Here is a 19927-nt window from a genome sequence, read left to right on the forward strand (position 1 = left end):
GAGCATCACTTATATTGGACGCTCTTGGCAATGAGAATGTATCAACTATGGATCAGCAATGCAATACAAGGTTTTAATCCCAAAACTGAATCTGTGATTCAGAAATGTAAACATGACATATTATATAGAATAACACTTCCCCTGCAAAACCAAAACCATGAGATTGAATGTAGCAATTCTATAATACGCCGGAATAACATTTTTCAATCATATATTTTTTATTTTAATTGTACAAGTTTCTATATCTTTATGATTTGTTTTCTCCTTGATCCAATTGCAGAATGTAGTGGACAAGTGCTGGCATTTGATTTTCGCAAGGGCGATATAGGTTTTTTTTCTTCAGGATTTATTTCCAACTGAGCCTTAAAACATTACAAAAGGCAAATTTTTTGTGATAAGATACAGCATTTAAATTTTGAACCCTAAAGTGTTATTACTTTATCTCCTTTCTTTTTGTCCAGGAAACTTTATGCTTTTCAGATAATTTTCCCAAGATTGTGAATGCAGAAAGATATACTCCGGTTTGCAATTTATGACTGAAGCCGTCAATGGACGGCTTCGATATCCTCGTGTCTCCGTCCAAGAGAAAGGTTGAATCGTTGGGCCAGATAATTCTTTTACCATTTCTTCTCCTACGTATATCTAACTCAAATTTTGATGTCATACGAAGCGCATGATGCTGGAATATGATCGTTTCCCTTGCATTTCAAAATCTGTCTATATGCTTTGCTTCTTTTGTAATGGTACACATGTAAACTCATTCATTCGCTCTTTACTGCACATGAACTTAGCCCAAATATAACCTCCCAAGAAGGCCATATTCTATCTGAGATTGCGTCTTTCGTTTGGAGTTTGTGGCCCGAGCTTTTTATAGAGCAATTAACTCCTTCACAGTCATTGGGGATGAGTATTCTGAAGGGCCATCGAAAAGTTTATCCACTATGATACCATGAGTTGCCTGTGTAGGATGGTAAAAATCCCAGAAGACATGATCCCTTCTGTTGGAGCACAAGGATGCAACTGGCAGGCAAGGACCCATGGCGTTAAGCTTCCCAATCCCACAGCATGCAGCTTTAACCTCTGTAAATCCTGAAATCGAATACGAAATTTTGGTTTGTCAGTTGAGTTAACTTAAAATTCTACCTCTAGTTTCTTACAAAGGCGGCAAAATATCGGTTATCATGATCTGTACGTATTAAAATTGACAATTTTACTACACAACATGCTAGACGGAATTGTGCTTAGATTATTTTTGCTTATGAAGAACGAAAAGAATATATGAGTACCGTAAGAAGCTGCGTTTTGTATGATGTTGGTCAAGACAGTGTAAGTGTCGAAGAGGGTGTAGCTTATGCCCAACTCCGGTTTCAATTGCTGCAACATGGACTTAAGGGCTTCATTGTACATGACAGACAATGAGTTTGCGCCATCATTGCACTCTTCCGTATTTGAATCCCTTTGCGAGGGACAGCATCCAACCGGCCCAGTCCCGACAACTACAAATTTTTGGGCACCAAGAGCATGTATTCTCTGCCAAACAACGGAGAAAGAAACACATTAAGCATTGAAGTGCAACTAAAGTTTCACTATGCAAGCATGGAGCTAAGCCAATGTAATCTTGTTACCTGTAATTGTTCCTTTAGATTCGACGCCATTAAATCCGTGTACTGCTGTGGCGTGTATTCATTTTGGAGGTTGGATTTTGTAACGTAGTCGAAGATGTCATTGCTTCCAATCACAAGGAGAAACAGAGATTTTGAAAGATGGTCTTTGGCGCCCTCGGATCCTAACTGTAGCCCAATGTTTTGATGTACTTCTGAGTAGTAGTTCACTTGGTATGACAAAGGTATTGACTGACGCTGTGACGGAAAATAGGCAAAGCATTAGTTGTTGGACAAAGTTATTCAATTTGCTCTTCACCAGCCGGTCATGTGATGGACATTTTATTCAAGAGAGATATATCTTTAGTGACACATCAGATTTTAGGTCACTCATCATAACTTGCAAAATGAAAATGCCACGTGACGTTGTTCTTTCTACTAAAAAATTTCTCTTTATAAGAAGGTGCTGCAGAATACACCAAAGTTTTCTTGTAAAAGCTTTTTCACCAACTTTCATAAGTAACATGGACCACCCAGCTCATGTAAAAAACGAATTGGATTCTAAAGCATTTTTAGTGGAACGGAATATATTAACATGTGCTAAAGAAAGTGTGTTATTTTTATTTTTATTTCCTTTTTTGGGTATTTATTGACCCTAAAAACTACCAAGCCTACGTGACGCGCAGGCCGGATAATTAATAAGCTAACTACGTTCTTCGGTTGTGTGTGGGGCGTGCCAACTTGTCGTCCGAACTTGGCCAGGGAGTAAAATGTGTTGATGTCGAGTTGGGCGCGCTGCTGACTTCTTGATCTTGCGACTGCGGTCGAGGAAGCAACACGTCTCGGCCTTCGGGTTCTAGAGCCTGAAGATAAGGTTGCTAGTCTTGCGAAGTTCACGGATCGTCAGTGCCGGGTTCGGTCATAGTGATTATATTCGTAAGAGTATAAACACACCGAACTGACACCAAACTATACAGACACAAGTACTCAAAAGAGATGTATGTCTTGATGACAAATGTGGTTCGGCCGTCAGAATGCCGAACTCTAAAACTTACTTAGGAATATCCAATCATAAAACAATTCGGCGTTCAGTGTGTCGAGCCCAGTATTCTGTAACACCTCACTTCACCGAGAAGGCTGATGAGATGACCTCTACCAATAAGGACTCGAAAATCCTTCTTAACCGAGACTCTGAAGCAAACCTTCAAACAAAACAGGTTCGTCTCCTAATCCCAAGCACTTTAACTTTGAGACTCCTTAATATACAAGGATTTGACTACTCAACCTCTATCCAAAACAATCCTCTTCATAGCAGGATTCGGCCAACCTCGACAGAACAGGCCCATGACAAGATTCTAAATAAACACCATCAGGCTGAGAATATCTGAGCTCAGCCCAAAATATCATTATGGCCCAAACAGTTTCTAGTGCTATTTTTCTTTTGAAAGAGTGTTGAAAATATTGCACTTACAAATTGTTCATCCGAGCCATTGAAGATTCCAGCTCCTCCGGAGGCGAAGCTAACTCCGTCGACGAAGGATAGTATTTTTCGCCTATTGGACTTGGATACGAGTGCCAGATATGGTGGCGACGGTAGTAACCCTATTTTCTCGGCTGCCAAACAAAAGATAACAAGGTTATATATACTACGTACCCTCTCATTCTCCCAACATGCATAGTTGTCACTAGTCATGATTTATTAACTGATGATATGTTAAACCTACCAAGAAAATCTGCAGAATTCTTGCCATTGCCAAACCTCCCCGTTGCTACTTTGTCAGGATAATCAACCCCATTATGAGGAAAATTTGCCTTGACTAGAGAAATTTTTAGGTAATTGTTGTTACCAACATCGGCTAATGAGTCTCCGAACACGTAAATGGCCGGAACCATCTGAGCTTCCGAGAGAGTGACGATGAAACTAGTAATGAAGAGAGAGAAGACAACGAAGGAAGCCATTGGCAAAACATCAGTGTGATATTTAGCCATGTTATGAATGAATCGTGTCTAAAAGTTCCCTCAAACTTTGGTATGTGATGTGTGATGTTTCTGTGTGATGGTTTGAGGGACATGAACAAGTGGATGTCCTCTTATAGAGAGGGATAAGTTGATGAGTACAAATTTCGTGTATGAAAACGAGGTTTTAGCCGTGTAGGCTCTAGCAGTAGCAGTAGCAGTAGCACTCATCTGAAACATCTTATCCTGACACTAATATTGTCATTACGTTTATGTACTTTATAATTTGTTCTTCAACTCTTGATTGTCTCTTCTCAACATATCAACATTTTGTCATTGGGAGTTACTTTTTTTATTTTTATGAGAAGTGTTTTTTTGGATAACTACTTTTGTTTCCTCATTTAATTGTTAAGAGTTATCCGGATGTCAATTTCATTAATCATCATCCCATCATCCCATCATCTTCAGAAATAAAGTTGAGTTTCCACTGTATATCAATTGACAACATAGGAAGTAGTTCAACATCTTAAAAGTCCTTGCATTTTTTTCACTAATGTAAATTTTTTTATGTTCACATCCTCACACATCCCCTCACGTGTGACGAATTTTCAAGCCCAAACATGTGGACAATACGAATTGGATGACATGAAACACGTGTGGATGTTGGGCTTCACACATAGGCAAACCTATTCTGATACCATAAAGAAAATTAAGGTTGTACCATAAGATCAATTGACAATATGGAGGGCAACTCAACCTTTTATTAGTCTTTGCAAAATTTACTCTTTCACTGATATGGAACTCTTTTACCTTTATATTGTTACACATCATCGATCACCATTGATCATGCCCATTATTCCTTAATTGTTCTTTTGGTTATTTCTCTCGTTGATATATTTGTTAATTTTGCTAGTTTACCTTTCTTAGTGACATTATCATTGCATAAATACTACCCAATGAATAAACATCGAATTTCACCATATTATTTTCGACGATTTTTATAGAAACAACTACATATTTATAAGGAATATGAAATAAATTAGCTATAAATTCATCATCTACGAGATACGAATCCCACTACATTATTCTCTCTTATAATAGCATTCTTAGAATTAACATTTATCACATCTTTTGTATATCTAATTGGTTTTTTGTTGCTAAATTTTCATTTTTCTCTTTCCCGTTTCAAGGAACAAAAGTAGGAAGAAAAAATCATAGAATATGAACACAAAAAAGAAAAAAGATATGGAGAAGAAGAAAGAGACATCATGGGTTTAAATACTGATTTGGTACTGATGTGCTTTTATAAAAAGTGGGTATAAAAAAAACTGAGCTAAAAAAGGTGTTTGGTAAATACTTAAAACAGCTTATTTTTACAGTTTTGGATGAAAATAAGCTGAAAACGTGAAACAGCAAAAATGAGCTTATTCTCACAACATAGCAGAATCAGTTTTTTTTTTAAAGCACAACAATACCAAACCAGCCCTAAGTGGGGCTCCACATATGTTAGGGTAGGCCAGTGATCTAACGTTAGAAACGCGTTGTAGACTTGTAATGGCCACTTTGGAAAGTCAGTATCTCAGTTTTCTAGGAGCATCCCAATGGAGATTTTATCCTCCTTGAGACTATCATATTTGTAGCTCTAATAAAAAATTTCATCCCCAATGAGTCTGAAAATGAAGCTATATTCATCACATAGGCTAGCAACTTCAATCCTTAAGTCGCAAAAAATTAGGTTACATTTAGCCCCAAAAAGTAGGGCACTCACACCAAATTGAGGGCCCAATCTTGGGTTTTCCTTTATTTTTTAGTTCATAAATGGATGAGCCCTATTTTTAAGTGAACATTAACGAAAAGCTTCTGGTACTGTTCACTTTAACGAAAAACCACATTTTTACACTAAAAAGTCAATCTTGGTACTATTTACTTTACCCTTTATTTTGTCTTTATCATTAAAACTCAAAGTTTTCAAATCATTTTCATTAGTTTTCCTTATTTTTAATTCTCAAACATGATTTTAAGGGTTTATTTTTCAACCGTTTAATATTTTAAGGGTTTATTTTCAACCGTTTGTTTGATTAAGAAAACATATACAAACAACGATTATTTTCTGTGTGATTGACTAGAAAAAAAATGTAGTGCTTTGTCTTTAATTTTCTAAATTGAACAATTCATTAAAAAGCGATGAAATTTAACATTGGTAGTTTACAGACCTAAACCAAAAATATAAACAAATGACATAACTAAATTGTGATAAGATAATCCAATCCAAAGATTGTTATCAAATGAAAATCTTGTTTGATTTCGGAGAATGTGTCAATCAGAGAAATAAACCAATGGATGAGATTGAAATAAGATAATCAAATCCAATGGTTGTTGTGAAATGAAATTTTATCTTGTTTGATTTCATATAAACAAACCAATGGATGAGATTGAGATAAGAGAGCCTACAACAATGTATAAGTGATGAAATCTAATTCTGTTAGAATTTAAATTTTTTTTAGGTTAAAAAGTTCATAAATTTAAATTTAACATAACACGTCCAAAAATCAAGTTAAGAAAAGTTAAGACAAAAATAAATTTACCGTGTAATCAAACTACCACATAAATAAAATATATAGCCTCATATAGAGCCCGAAAGATATATAGCCCCTTATTGGGAGAGATTCTTTTTTAGAGCCCCAAAGATTTCTCGGAACTTTAAATTGGCCTATATCCACCACTTTTCTAGCCTCATATAGAGCCCTTCATTGGGGATGCTCTAATAGAGGTATTTGTCAGTTTGCCTCCGAAGTTGTATTGAACTGCCAATTTTTTCTAAACTTTAGTTCTAGTAGATTATCCCTGAACATTTATAATTAGTCAATTTCTCCCATAAAATTTAACTTTAGCCGATTACCCCTAAAATTTAGTAAAATGCCAACTTCCCCCTAGCGTTAGATTCTAAAATTTTCATCTACCCAATTTTTCATTCATTCTACCCACATATAAGTGTTGTCCACATGATCAAAATGGGGTAGAAAATTGGATGGAATTTTTTAAAAGTCTAGCGTCAGGGGAGAAATTGACTATTTATAAAAGTTCAGGGATAATTGGCTAAAATTTAAGTTCAATGGAGAAATTTGCTAATTATAAAAGTTCAGGAGAATAATTGGCTAAAATTAAAATTCATGGGGGAAATTGAAAGCTCTATACAAGTTTGAAGGCACATCAACAAATTTGTCCTTTTAATTTTACAATTTTTAATCTCTTAGGATGCCCGTATATATTCTCTTGCTACCATTTAACCACATAGAAAGTTTTTTTTTTTTTAAATACGTCGTTTACTTTATAAGCACATAGCAAGCAATGATAGGCCGAGTAACGCCACTTGTTGTAAGAGAGAACCCCTCCAATCTAGAAGTGAGATGCTCTCATCTTAGCCTAAAATAAAAATTTTGCAATTTAATTTACAGTCACAGCTAAAACAAGAGTGGAAAAATTATAATCAACCTTAAATTTAAGAGAAATTTATCAAAATGATAAAAAAATTAAATATAAATAGTTGAAAACCCGAATATTCATAACATATCTATTAAATTTCAACGGCACATCAATCTCATTCTAAAAAACTGGTATTAAAAAATAATCATTTTGATCAATTTCTCTAAACATAAACACGTATCATCTATTCATTGAAAAATGTATACACTAATTTTTCTGGTGTCGGAGTCTAATCTACTGATTCCTGCGTGGATGCACCTTCCCGATCTCCCACACTCCACGCACCATCAAACTTTGCTTTTTTCTTCTTCTTTTTGTATTCTTCCATAGTCGAACACTTGTTTGTATTTTTGTGCATTTTTTATTTTCTTTGATGACCCAAAACCATTGTTTACAGATTCTCATATGTTGCAATCTTGCATGTTTGTGGTTCTGACTTATATAATTGATAGAGATACTTGCACTTGAATTATAAAATACTGAATGTTATTTATTATTAAAATATATGAATGCATACAGTAATCGGAAACAATCATTACTTCAAATCAGTGACAAATTTGAAATTTTAATCTCGGGGTTATAGTGCAAAAGAAAATAGCTAGCACGCGTAGTACGTAAATGTTTTTTAGTTTTTTTTTTGGTTGGCCATTTCCTTTACCAAGTTATATTGCTCGCATGCTAACATATATCGACATTTGACGAGTGCTATTAGGTGATTCTGGTGACTTTTGTCAAGAATCCCTACTGAATAATTGTCGATAGTTCTTCCATTCATTTCATTAAATACCTGATGAGAACAAAAGAGTCTCGTACCAGACACTCGAAATGTCACTAGAGAGAACCTTACCAATTGTTTTTCTGACCTCTGGAGGGTCCCTGTGGACCCGTCCTTACTTCAAACCAATATTAGTAAGGATAATACTTGCATTCTCTTATATGGGAATATACATATTTCACCCTTTATGAATAACATATGTTCATCATTTAAACTTTATAATCGGAACAATCTAATTTTTTAATCCCCTTTGAAGATCATACGCATAAAAAATGATTCAAATTGAAGATCGTTTATGCGTCGAAATGTATGCAAGTATTAACCTATTGATAAAATGAGGAGTAAAACACATTCTTCCTAGTGGAAATTCACAAAATAATATACAGTATTGGTACCAAATTAATAAAATCATCTAAATCATTACAAATGATATTATGTTTCTTTTAAAGCCGCTGGGTTAGCTCGGTGGTGTGGGTAGTGGATGGGGATGGGGATGGCTACCACTGAAAATTTGGCATGTGTGACACAAATGGCCTTCTCACACAAAATGAGTAAACTGTGGAATAGTCGATGTTTGGTGTGGACAACATGTCAATATCACTCTTTGTTCCGTTCGGAATGGGGGTGTTTATTTTAAGCGGGAAATGATAAACACGTATTTTAATCTCTTGTACAATTATGTTGTTTTTCTTGTTTAATTTATTTAATCTGATGACTAAAAATAAAGATGATATATGAAAAACTAAAACAAATGTGGGAAATTAACCTCCCTCAAACAAAACCATCACCGCCACAAAATGATGAGCATTTTTCTTAAAACGGATTTCCCCTCCACATGGTCACCTAACATCCTAGTCTATTAACATGTCATGTAAGAGGATAATTACCTATAACATTGTATGATCACAACAACTATGTGAGACTTCGATTGTGTTAAGCGGCATATCTTGGAGTATCACTGAAGATTGTTTTCTTTCCTTAATTATAGGAATAGATTATTCCCTGTAATTCATGTAAAGTTGACTTCCTAGAATAGCCTCTTGTATATTGTATAAATCTTGTACTCTTTGTAAATAAGTAATTAATGAAATCAGATTACCTTCAATACTTCTCTTACACGGCCTAAACCCTAGCAGGTCACAACCCTAGCAGTAGCAGGTCCATATTTTAACAGATTGTGCGGCCAATGTGTCAATATCCCAATCTTTGTTCCGGTGCGAATGGGTTTTACCATTTTTTTGGTGCGTGGGAACATCCATCTGTGATAGTGAGATATGGATTAACAGCTAAACAAAATACATTGTAGATGATATTTATTCAAACAAAACAATTATTGCACCGATATGTTTGGAGGATAATGAATGGTTGATTACCAATTGGAATCGTGTCAAAATTCAAACCCCTCGAGTCAAAACATATGTATACGTTGTATATTGTATAAATCTTGTACTCTTTGTAAAGAAGTAATTAATGAAATCAGATTACCTTCAATACTTCTCTTACACGGCCTAAACCTTAGCAGGTCACAACCCTAGCAGTAGCAGGTCCATATTTTAACATGGTATCAGAGCACCGTTTTTGGTGACTCTGAATACCCCCCCAACGCATTTCGCACCACAACAAAACAGTATCATCATGAGTGAATCAGGAGCCAGCACAAAATCATCAGAGATGGCTGCTGACCTCTCGAACCCGTTCTTATTACACCCCTCTGATCAACCTGGGAACATCTTGGTCTCCAAAACCCTTCAAGGAGACAACTACAGCACATGGAGCCGTGTTATGCGCATCAGTCTAAGTGCTAAGAACAAGCTAGGCTTGGTTGATGGAACCATTGACCCCCATGCTAAAACAGATAAACAATTTGCATTGTGGCAACGATGCAATGACATGGTCCTTGCATGGATCCTGAATTTTGTGCATGAGGACATCGCAAGCAGCGTCTCCTACTACACATCAGCAGCAGATGTGTGGGCCGACTTGCGTGATCGCTTCTCCCAAGGGAACAATTCACGTGTTTATCAAATTAAGAGAGAAATTGTTGAGCACAGTTAGGAGCAACAATCGATCTCAGTCTACTATACGAAACTGAAGGCATTGTGGGATGAACTGATGTCGTATCATGAGCCCCCGAAATGCACTTGTGGGGGTTTGAAGAAGATTAATGAATGTGATGAAAAGGAAAGAGTGATGCAGTTCCTTATGGGGTTAAATGAATCCTATGCCGCAGTACGTGGGCAGATCTTGTTGATGCAGCCACTCCCAGACACTCGGAAAGCATATTCTCTTGTTTTGCAACAAGAGAAGCAAGTGGAGGTATCTCTCACTCGTGATAACAACAATTTGCATGCTATGAATGTGACAAGCAACAGGGAACCTGTTGCACAGCGAGGTAATTCTTCTCTTAAATGCTCATATTGTGATAAAAAATATCATACCGTAGATCGATGCTTCTACCTCTACAGCTTTCCACCGGGGCATAAATACCATGGAAAAAAGGTGCCCCCTCCTAACAAGAAGAAACATGTGGCCAACCAAGTAAAGACTGGCGATGAAGTTGCCAAGTTCACTGATTAGCATCACCATGGAACCACCAGTGACGGGCCCAAGTTCACTACTGAAGAATACAATCAAATCATGGCCATGCTCAAGAAAACCAACCTTGATGGTAATCCACAACATTTTGCAAACGCCACAGGTACACTTACACCCTCGTCTAATACATCAGGAGCCTTATCACAGAAAACCCTATATTGGATCATTGATAGTGGGGCAACGGATCATATATCTCCTTCACCTCACTTGCTTGACAAGAAATTCATGTCTGATTCTGTACAATTGCCTAATGGGGGAAAAGCCAGTATAGAGTCTGTTGGTTCTGTCCAAGCCACTTCTCTTATTAAACTTGATGATGTGTTACATGTTCCCAACTTTCGAGTCTATTTATTATCCGTTAGCAAACTCACCGAGTCTTTACAATGCATAATGATTTTCTTTCCCACCTTTTGGGTGATACAGGACATGGATACGAGGAGGACGATTGGCCTGAGCAAGCGATATAATGGGCTCTATTACTTGTCGCCGGAACAAAATCCTCACATTGCTCACAATGTCAACTGCCATTCAAACCTTTGGCACCGACGCTTAGGACATCCCTCCACCGGTCCCCTACAACTTTTGACCAAGCAAGTTCCAACTATCATATTTGATTCTAGTCATTCGTGTGATATTTGCCCTCTTGCTAAACAAACTCGTGTATCTTTTCCATCAAGTTTCATCTCCTCTCAAGCACCTTTTGATTTAATACATTGTGACATTTGGGGACCCCATCGAGTCAATTCCCATTCGGGGCTCGATATTTTTTTACCATTGTTGATGATTATTCACGTTTTACTTGGATTCATCTTATGCGTTTAAAGTCTGAAACACAAAGCTTGTGAAGGGAATTCTATGAGATTTCATGTGGGATTTCTAGTGACTAGCATGCATATACAATTCAAAATTTATATACGAAAGCAACGGAAGCAAGTTATCAAATAATATCAAAGCAATAGTCATGTAAATCCCCTTCAAGATGCATAGGTTTATGTAAGATGCATCAAAACAAATTTATATGAGAACAAAGTTTAGGAGTAGTTTTATACCTCTTGATCTAGATCTTAGACCAAGGATGGACCACCTCCAAGACCTTTGCTCCTTGAACTCCTTGAGCCTAGCCTCCTTCCTTGCCTCCTCCACTTTGTTTAGAATGAGTGCTCCTAGGTTCTCTTCAAGTTTCCAAAATTGAAAACCTCTAAAGATCCTCACCCACTAGTGTAGTGAGAAGGATGAAGGAATAACCAAAGGGGTGAAAAGATGATTGGCTAAAATCCCCCTTATGGTGGTCGGCCCTTTGAGTGTTAGAGAGATATTTTTCTTTTTCTCTTTTGTTCTTTTAACACTTCAAAAACTCTAATGAAACATTTGCTATAAAGTTCCTTTTATAGCCAATAAGAAACAAGTCAACATTTGACCTTTCTCTCCCTCCTTTGGCCGGCCCCTTTGTGTTGTTTGGGCTTTGGTCTTTTATTTATTTCAAGTCATCCAATGCTTGAATAAAAGCCCAATGGGTTTAGGCCCAATGGGCCCAATTAAACCTGAACGTTTCTTTAAGCCCAAAACGATCTTATATCGCTTTTATGATTTCTTTAGACTTTCTAATTAATCACAACACTTAATTAATCCAATTAATTATTTCCATCATCCATTAATTACTCACTACAAGAGTGTGTTGGTGAACAATCGTTTTAGGTTCTAATTAGCAAGGCAGTGAGGTGATTGGCACCAATCCAATTGATTATATTTAATCCAATCACTTAGTGAATTAAAACTTACTTTTAATTCACCTTCTTCTTTGACGACTACATTTAATCATCTAGAAGAACTCACAAGCCATGAGTGACATCTAACCATATATCATGGCTACCCAAGCTAATGTAGAAGTAGTTCGGAGAACCTATTCAGTTGGAATTACAATGTAATTCGATCTTTCTCTAAAACAATACTCTCAATCACACCACTAGGGTATGGATATATTATGTCAAACCCCTAATGTGATTACTCCTTCTTATATGATTCAATTGAGTCGTATAGGAACGCTTTCCTTTATTACGCTGGATACTTCGGCCGAAGATTCCAGAATCATATCTTAGAGTATTCATCATCTCTTAACGAGGATTAGAGATTCCTTGTTGCGCATTCACTTGCCTTCATGACTAAGTGGCTTAACCCCGACTATGCCGTGGACACCCGCGGATGGAGTGACTTTGACATAATCAAAGATCAAGTACTTAACCACAAGACAACGATGATGCCTCAGGTCAAAGGACTACTTACATTATTTCAACCATTAGAGTTACTTGATTGACATGTGAGTAGACCTCCATGCAAGTACTCTCGTTTGATTGTGTTCTGTGAACTCATTCCCTTAATGAGCACCTACATACTTATCTTAGTGTCACTACACGAATGGGATGAGACTTTCCATCCTTCTAATTGAAGCGGACATAGTATGTACCAGTCTATGCATTGTCAGTATTCCTCCGACAATATTATGACCATGAACCTTTTGGACGTGATGGTTATGTGAAGAAGGTCTTTGTAGTCTAACTTCATTAGATTACTTTTTCAATCGATCCATTGTCCATGGATTCACTATTTAGGACATATATCATTTATAGAGATAGTCCTAATTAGTATCTTTGCCATTTGATGTATAAGAGTCATCTATACATTCATTCATTGTCCTGAAAGGTTTCTTCCAAAGATTGACTTTCAGGGCATATTTCCAACAGCTTGTTATGTTCCTTTATTGCTTGGGTTCAAACACAATTTAACTGTATGATCAAGACGATTAGGGCAGATAATGGAGCTGAATTCCTTTCTTTACAATCTTTTTTTACTAGCAAGGGCATTGTCTTTCACATTTCTTGTCCTTTTACTCCCCAACAAAATGGGGTAGTTGAACGAAAACACCGCCATCTTTTAAATGTTGGAAGAGCGCTACAATTTCAAGCCAACTTACCTTTAACATTTTGAGGGGAAAGTGTTCAGATAGCATGTTATTTAATCAATCGCTTGCCCACACCACTCATTCACCACAAAACTCCTTTCAAGCTTTTACATCGTACTCTTCCTGATTTCACCCACTTGCGTGTGTTTGGTTGCTTATGCTATGCCACGAATCTCACTCCCACACACAAATTTGATCAACGTGCTCGAAAATGTATTTTTGTTGGATATCCTCTTGGTCAAAAAGGGTACCGTGTGTATGACCTAACTACCTACAAATTTTCTATTTCCTGTGATGTGGTTTTTCACGAGGACACCTTCCCTTTTATTTCCCAGCCACCAGATCATCAACCTGATAGTGTTGTTCTACCTTTACCCCTTGATCCTACCATTACACCATCCTTATCACCTCATTCCCCAGACATTCAACCTGCCACAAACCCCACAAACCCCAACCCTCAACCACCCCTCGACCCCATGCCTTCCCCAGACACCCTCGACACCGTCACCTCCCACGACACACTTCCCACCATGACTCCTCCTTCGCCCCTTCCTCTTGCCACTCGCCACTCCACCCGTTCCCATAAACCCTCCGTGCGACTTTAGGGCTACCATTTATATCATGTACACTCTCTTGCTCCCGGTGCCACCTCTTCTTCCATGTCAGGTACACGTTACCCTTTATCACACTATGTTTCCTATGCTTATCTTTCTTCTTCCCATCGCTCTTTTGCCTGTGCCATTTCTACCATTGTTGAACCTACTACTTTTGAGCAGGCTAACAGTGATCCTCAATGGCAAGATGCCATGTAATCCGAACTCCTGGCTTTGGAACAAAATCATACTTGGACTCTCACTCGACTTCCTCCTGGTCATCGGGCTATTGGTTGCAAATGGGTCTATAAGATCAAGTACCATTCTGATGGGTCTGTTGAGTGTTATAAAGTTCGCCTTGTTGCCAAGGGCTTTACACAACGTGAAGGTATCGATTACAAAGAGACTTTCGCCCCTGTCGCCAAACTCATCACGGTCCGTTGTCTTTTAGCCATGGCTTTTGTTCGTCATTGGTCTCTCCACCAATTGGATGTTCAAAATGCCTTACTCTATGGGGACCTTGGGGAAGAAGTCTATATGCAGCTGCCTCCTGGTCTTCGTCGGTAGGGGGAGCATAATGTGTGCTGACTTAACAAGTCGCTATACGGGCTCAAACAAGCCTCTCGTAGCTGGTTTCACAAGTTTTCCATAGCTATACACCAAGCCGGATATCAACAATCCAAGGCTGATTATACCTTGTTTACCAAGGTACGTGATCACTCATTCACAGCCATACTAATCTACGTTGATGACATAATTATCATAGGTAACGATGAAGAGGCCATTCGTGATCTTAAATAGTTTCTTCACACTCATTTTCGCATCAAGGACCTTGGACCATTAAAGTATTTTCTCGGTGTAGAAGTGGCTCGGTCTTCTCAAGGTATTTCTATCTCTCAACGGAAATACACACTTGATATCCTTGATGAAGCAGGCTTACTTGGTGCTAAACCTGCAAACTTTCCCATGGAAGAAAACTTGAAGTTATCTCCAACGGAGGGGCAAATTCTTCACGATGCCTCGAAGTATAGGAGACTTGTTGGTAAACTCATTTACCTCACGATAACCAGGCAAAAAATTTCATATGCAATTCATGTACTCAGCCAATACATGCGACAACCAAGAAAACCACATTTAGATGCAGTTCATTGTCTCTTACGATACTTGAAAGGGGCACTTGGACAATGACTTCTATTTCCTTCAAAGGGGGACTTAAACTTGGCTGGTTATTGTGATGCCGATTGGGCTCGATGTTCAATTACAAGAAGATCCGTTACGGGTTGTCGCATATTCCTTGGAGGTGCATTAGTGTCTTGGAAGACTAAGAAACAAACAACCATTTCTAGGTCTTCAGCAGAAGCAGAATATCGTGCCATGGCTTCTGCAACATGTGAGCTTACATGGATGAAATATTTGTTGGCTGACTTGTAAGTTGATCATCGCATGCCAACAAAACTAGATTGTGACAATCAAACTGCTCTACATATAGCAGCCAATCCTGTGTTCCAAGAGCGTACCAAACATATGGAGATTGATTGCCATGTTGTCCGTGAGCGTATTCAATCAAGAGTTATCACGATAGCTTATGTCCGAACTGGAGCACAATTAGTGGATATATTCACCAAGCCGCTTGGACAAGGGGTGTTTCGATCATTACTTGGCAAGATGTGTGTGATTGACATTCACACTCCACCTTGAGGGGGAGTATTAAGTGGCATATCTTGGAGTATCACTGAAGATTGCTTTCTTTCCTTAATTATAGGAATAGATTATTCCGTGTAATTCATGTAAAGTTGACTTCCTAGAATATCCTCTTGTATATTGTATAAATCTTGTACTCTTTGTAAAGAAGTAATTAATGAAATCAGATTACCTTCGATACTTCTCTTACACGGCCTAAACCCTAGCAGGTCACAACCCTAGTAGTAGCAGGTCCATATTTTAACAGATTGTGCGGCCAATGTGTCAATATCACAATCTTTGTTCCGGTGCGAATGGGTTTTACCATTTTTTTTGGTGCGTGGGAACATCCATCTGTGATAGTGAGATATGGATTAACAGCTAAACAAAATACATTGCAGATGATATTTATTCAAACAAAACAATTATTGCACCGATATGTTTGGAGGATAATGAATGGTTGATTACCAATTGGAATCGTGTCAAAATTCAAACCCCTCGAGTCAAAACATATGTATACGTTGGGCTATAGTCCTGTCGACACGTCGGTCCAACAAATTGGACTCCAAAAGAAGATGAGGCCACTAACTCATTTTTGGGAGGGAAGCATCTAGGTCTAGGGAGGCCACGGATGCCCTTGTGTGTTCCATTTTGTTGATTTTTTGGATGTTGATTTTCATTGCCATGCTGTTTCTTAACCGACATTATTTAGTAAAAGCTTATTACAATATTGAGAGAGAGCAAGGGGTTGAACGACACAGTGGGTTGGAAAAGACCGTAACCATTATGGACATTCACCACTTTGCTTTGTCAATCGACATTTTGTTTATTTTAAAAATGTCAAAATAGAGCAAGCTGATACGATAAGTTGCACATGTATTTGTGGTACATAAACACAAGCCAACCATTATGTACGGTTAATATTTTTATATTTAGCAAATAGACCTTGTCACAATAAATTATCAGGGGCACAAATGAAAACAAATTATTTACAACGTTACCTATGGCAAAGTTCACAATTTACACAATTAACAGATTGAATATGTGTGTATATATATGGGAGGGAGCCGAGTTACGCAAAAGCACCACAATTTTTCATTACTAAATTTCAAGCCTGCAACCAGAAAATAAAGTGAAAAGAAGAAAAAACTGGCAATAATGGTGCTCATCATGAAGTTTATTTTTAAATTGAAAATCATTGCTTGTCGTTCGTCAATGTCATTGACGACTGCAAGCAAAATGAAGTTCAGTCATTATATGTTAAAAATAAATTCCATGATGAGCAGAGCATTTTTATTGGCCAATTCAACCTCCACAACTTCCAAACCTCACTCACAACTATTTACAACTGAAGGCATACCATTGTCTGATCCTACCCACTATAGAAGCTTGGTTGGGGCTTTGCAGTACCTGACTTTTACCATGTCAGATATTGCACACTCAATGATTGTATTGTGTCAGTATATGACCAATCCTTCTGAGTCTCATATGTATCTAGTGAAAAGAATTATGAGGTATCTTAAGGGTACATACAACTGTGGGTTGACGTACACTCAGTCTTCTGATTTTCAAATCAGTGCTTATTCTAATTCGTATTGGGCAACATATATCAACATAAGGAGGTCCATTACTGGTTATGTTGTTATTTGGGATCCAATCCGATATCGTGGCAGTCAAAGAAACAGGCTACTGTATCTCGAAGTTCTACAGAAGCCGAGTACAAAGCCTTGGCACATTGTGTTGCAGATGCCTTTTGGATTAGATCTCTGCTTAAGGATGTTCATCAAGTTCTTACACAACCTCCTACCTTGCATTGTGATAACCTTTCAACTCTGGCTTTGTGTTCCAATCTAGTGTTCCACTCGAAGATTAAACATTTGGACACAGATTATCATTTTGTAAGGGAAAAAGTTCAAAAAGGGGATCTTCGTGTTCAATACATATGAACACATGAACAGGTAGCAGATGTATTCACAAAAGGTTTACATAGTCCAGTGTTCATTCAACATTATCATAGTTTACATATTGGAGTCTCTGATGTTGGTCAACAATCTTTATAAGCTCGAGAAGCATCAAGTGCAGCAGATACAAAACATGACAATCCCACCAGTTCTTCATTGCAGATGCAAACAAAACTTGGGAGTTCCCAGTTTTGTTTGAGGGGGGAGTATTAACCAAATAAACTGAATTAGTTGGAATCAAGTGCGACTTATCTTCAAAACAATTAGAGTTAGTTGGAGTTAGGTGTAAAGGGTAAAAGTGTAAAACTGTGCAACATAGTCTCTATATAAGCATTGTCTTAGAAACTTAGAGGTTCATGATGTAATATTTCCTTTTTACTTATAATATATCACTGAAAGGTTCCTCTCTTATTTTCTTCTTCTTTGATTCCTTTAGTTTCTTCTTCCTTACAATTTCTGTAATTCAATAGCGTTAATAAGGAGAGCTACGAGAAGAGGGACCGAGAGAGAGAGTCTAGTCATAAAATATTAAAATAATAAAATACCCAAAATTCAAATTTCATAAAACACCCTCAAGTTTCGTAGTTACGTAAAAATTTCATCGTAGCTCCAAATTTGATTTCGCTTGCACCTACGTGTTCGTATCGTCGAATACTTTGAGGGTACATAAATTAATAGCTCATATGCATCACGTAATGATGGTTAACGAAAGTCAATAATCTCGCCACTAAAGGCATTTTTGTCAATTCACTCTTTTAGAATTTATATATTTGTAAAATTTGGGACAGGTTGTCACATTACCTACAAAGCAAATTAAACATATTTGGTTAAGGACAAAGCTAATCACTCAGAGATGAGGATTTGACGAAGAACCTCTGATGCCTAAGTCTTTATCAAAAAAGAGAGATATTTAGGGTTGAGTTGTATAGAGTTAACTTCAACTTACTTGAAAAGTATGTAGAATGAGGTAGTTATACCGAGCTAGGGCCGATCACATGTGTCAGGATTCACATGCCATGTATCGGCGTCCAATTGATGAGAGTTTGTCATCCATTAGATGCAGTAGAAAAGTATCTTTAAGATGTTTGAATATTTTAAAGATGTTTGGGGGCGTTATTAAATAAATAACAATATCTAAGAATTATCTTTGGATGTGAAATAAAGGAATATGTCTTCAATTAGAAAAACTTAAAGGTAAGAATTACTTATTAATTTTATTTTTAATTTCTTTACCTTATTTCCTTGTCATGGGCATTAGAGCTTGGAGAAATTGTAGTCAGCATTTTAGATCTTCTTCGTGGTTTAACAATGTGTGGAACGGATGTGGGTTTCGCCAATTTAATGAGGGCATTTTCATTAATTGTGAATAAAAATTCATGTGTGAGCTTCAAAATTTTATAAATTATTTTTGGCTCCACATATATGAAAAGGGTATTATCTTCATAAGCACACTAGTTGTGTGATTCTTTTGTTTTCAAAAATTTGAAATTTTTGAAATCTCTATAAGCATTCTAATTTTGATCCAATCATTTTGAAAAGGGAAGTGGTTTTCACACCCCTTATACCCTCTTACACAGTTCTATTTAATCTTAATCGTAAATTCTGTTTGATTTATTCAATTTGATGACCATAAATAAAGAGAAGCATGTGAAATTCCAATCCAAATTGCATTCTAACCACATCCAAGTAGTGGATGCTTTCAATCGCGACTTCATTTGGAATACTCAATCTTGATCTGCCAATAGGCTTTCACATATTAAATAGTAATGTGCCGATTTGATACTTGAAATTTTATCCGACTGAAAATTAAATATGTTTACGATAATGAGTTTAAGGATTTATTTTCAAAAAAATTATAATTTAGGAACTTAATTTTGATGAGCAGAATATTGCATATTAAAATTTGACTTGTTTCACTAGGTTTATACTACAAGGCTTTTGATCACGTTCATTGACTGCAGCTACTGAATACGCAGAAGATGGAATCCAGTATTCAGCTCCAAAAGGATGGTTTTGCAAAAGATTAACACCCCACGTTTTATTCAACAAAACATGCGGCAGAGATCGACGAAACGATTGATCTTACCACCGTATTTACACTACATGCCTACTCTGCCTAAGATAAGTACCACCATAAACACTTCCATTGATATTCAGATAAGACTGCCTAACTTTGCCTAAGACTAACACGAACAATTTCTTGTGCCAGTGCTTTCCTGCAACAGTTATCAGAGGCGGAGCTACAGTGGGGTCAATGGGCTCGCACGACCTCTTGGAAGCCATGGAAATAACCTTAGAGGTCCCTTAGAGCTGCTGGTGCGACCTCT

At 37.3% G+C, this 19927-nt stretch overlaps 1 protein-coding gene across 1 annotated transcript; it reads right to left on the reverse strand.

Moving 5' to 3' along the window:
- Positions 1-160: 160 nt before the first annotated feature.
- LOC126588241 (GDSL esterase/lipase At5g55050-like) lies at positions 161-3701 on the reverse strand. The gene is made up of 5 exons (XM_050253330.1): positions 3326-3701; positions 3073-3215; positions 1626-1859; positions 1287-1530; positions 161-1089 (listed from the first exon to the last, which is right to left on the reverse strand). The coding sequence occupies exons 1-5, from the start codon at positions 3588-3590 to the stop codon at positions 869-871; spliced, it is 1107 nt and encodes a 368-aa protein (XP_050109287.1). The 5' UTR covers positions 3591-3701; the 3' UTR covers positions 161-868.
- Positions 3702-19927: the final 16226 nt, after the last annotated feature.

This window comes from Malus sylvestris, chromosome 11 (genome assembly GCF_916048215.2).
Source record: "Malus sylvestris chromosome 11, drMalSylv7.2, whole genome shotgun sequence".
Taxonomy (NCBI): Eukaryota; Viridiplantae; Streptophyta; class Magnoliopsida; order Rosales; family Rosaceae; genus Malus; species Malus sylvestris.

Bases quoted from the DNA above. Each gene is read 5' to 3' on its own strand.
- LOC126588241 (XM_050253330.1), bottom strand. From the start codon at position 3,590: ATGGCTAAATATCACACTGATGTTTTGCCAATGGCTTCCTTCGTTGTC. The intron at 3,216-3,325 runs GTAGGTTTAACA...TTTGTTTGGCAG, and splicing joins GAATTCTGCAGATTTTCTTG to CCGAGAAAATAGGGTTACTA. The intron at 1,090-1,286 runs GTACTCATATAT...ATTCGATTTCAG, and splicing joins ACAAAACGCAGCTTCTTACG to GATTTACAGAGGTTAAAGCT.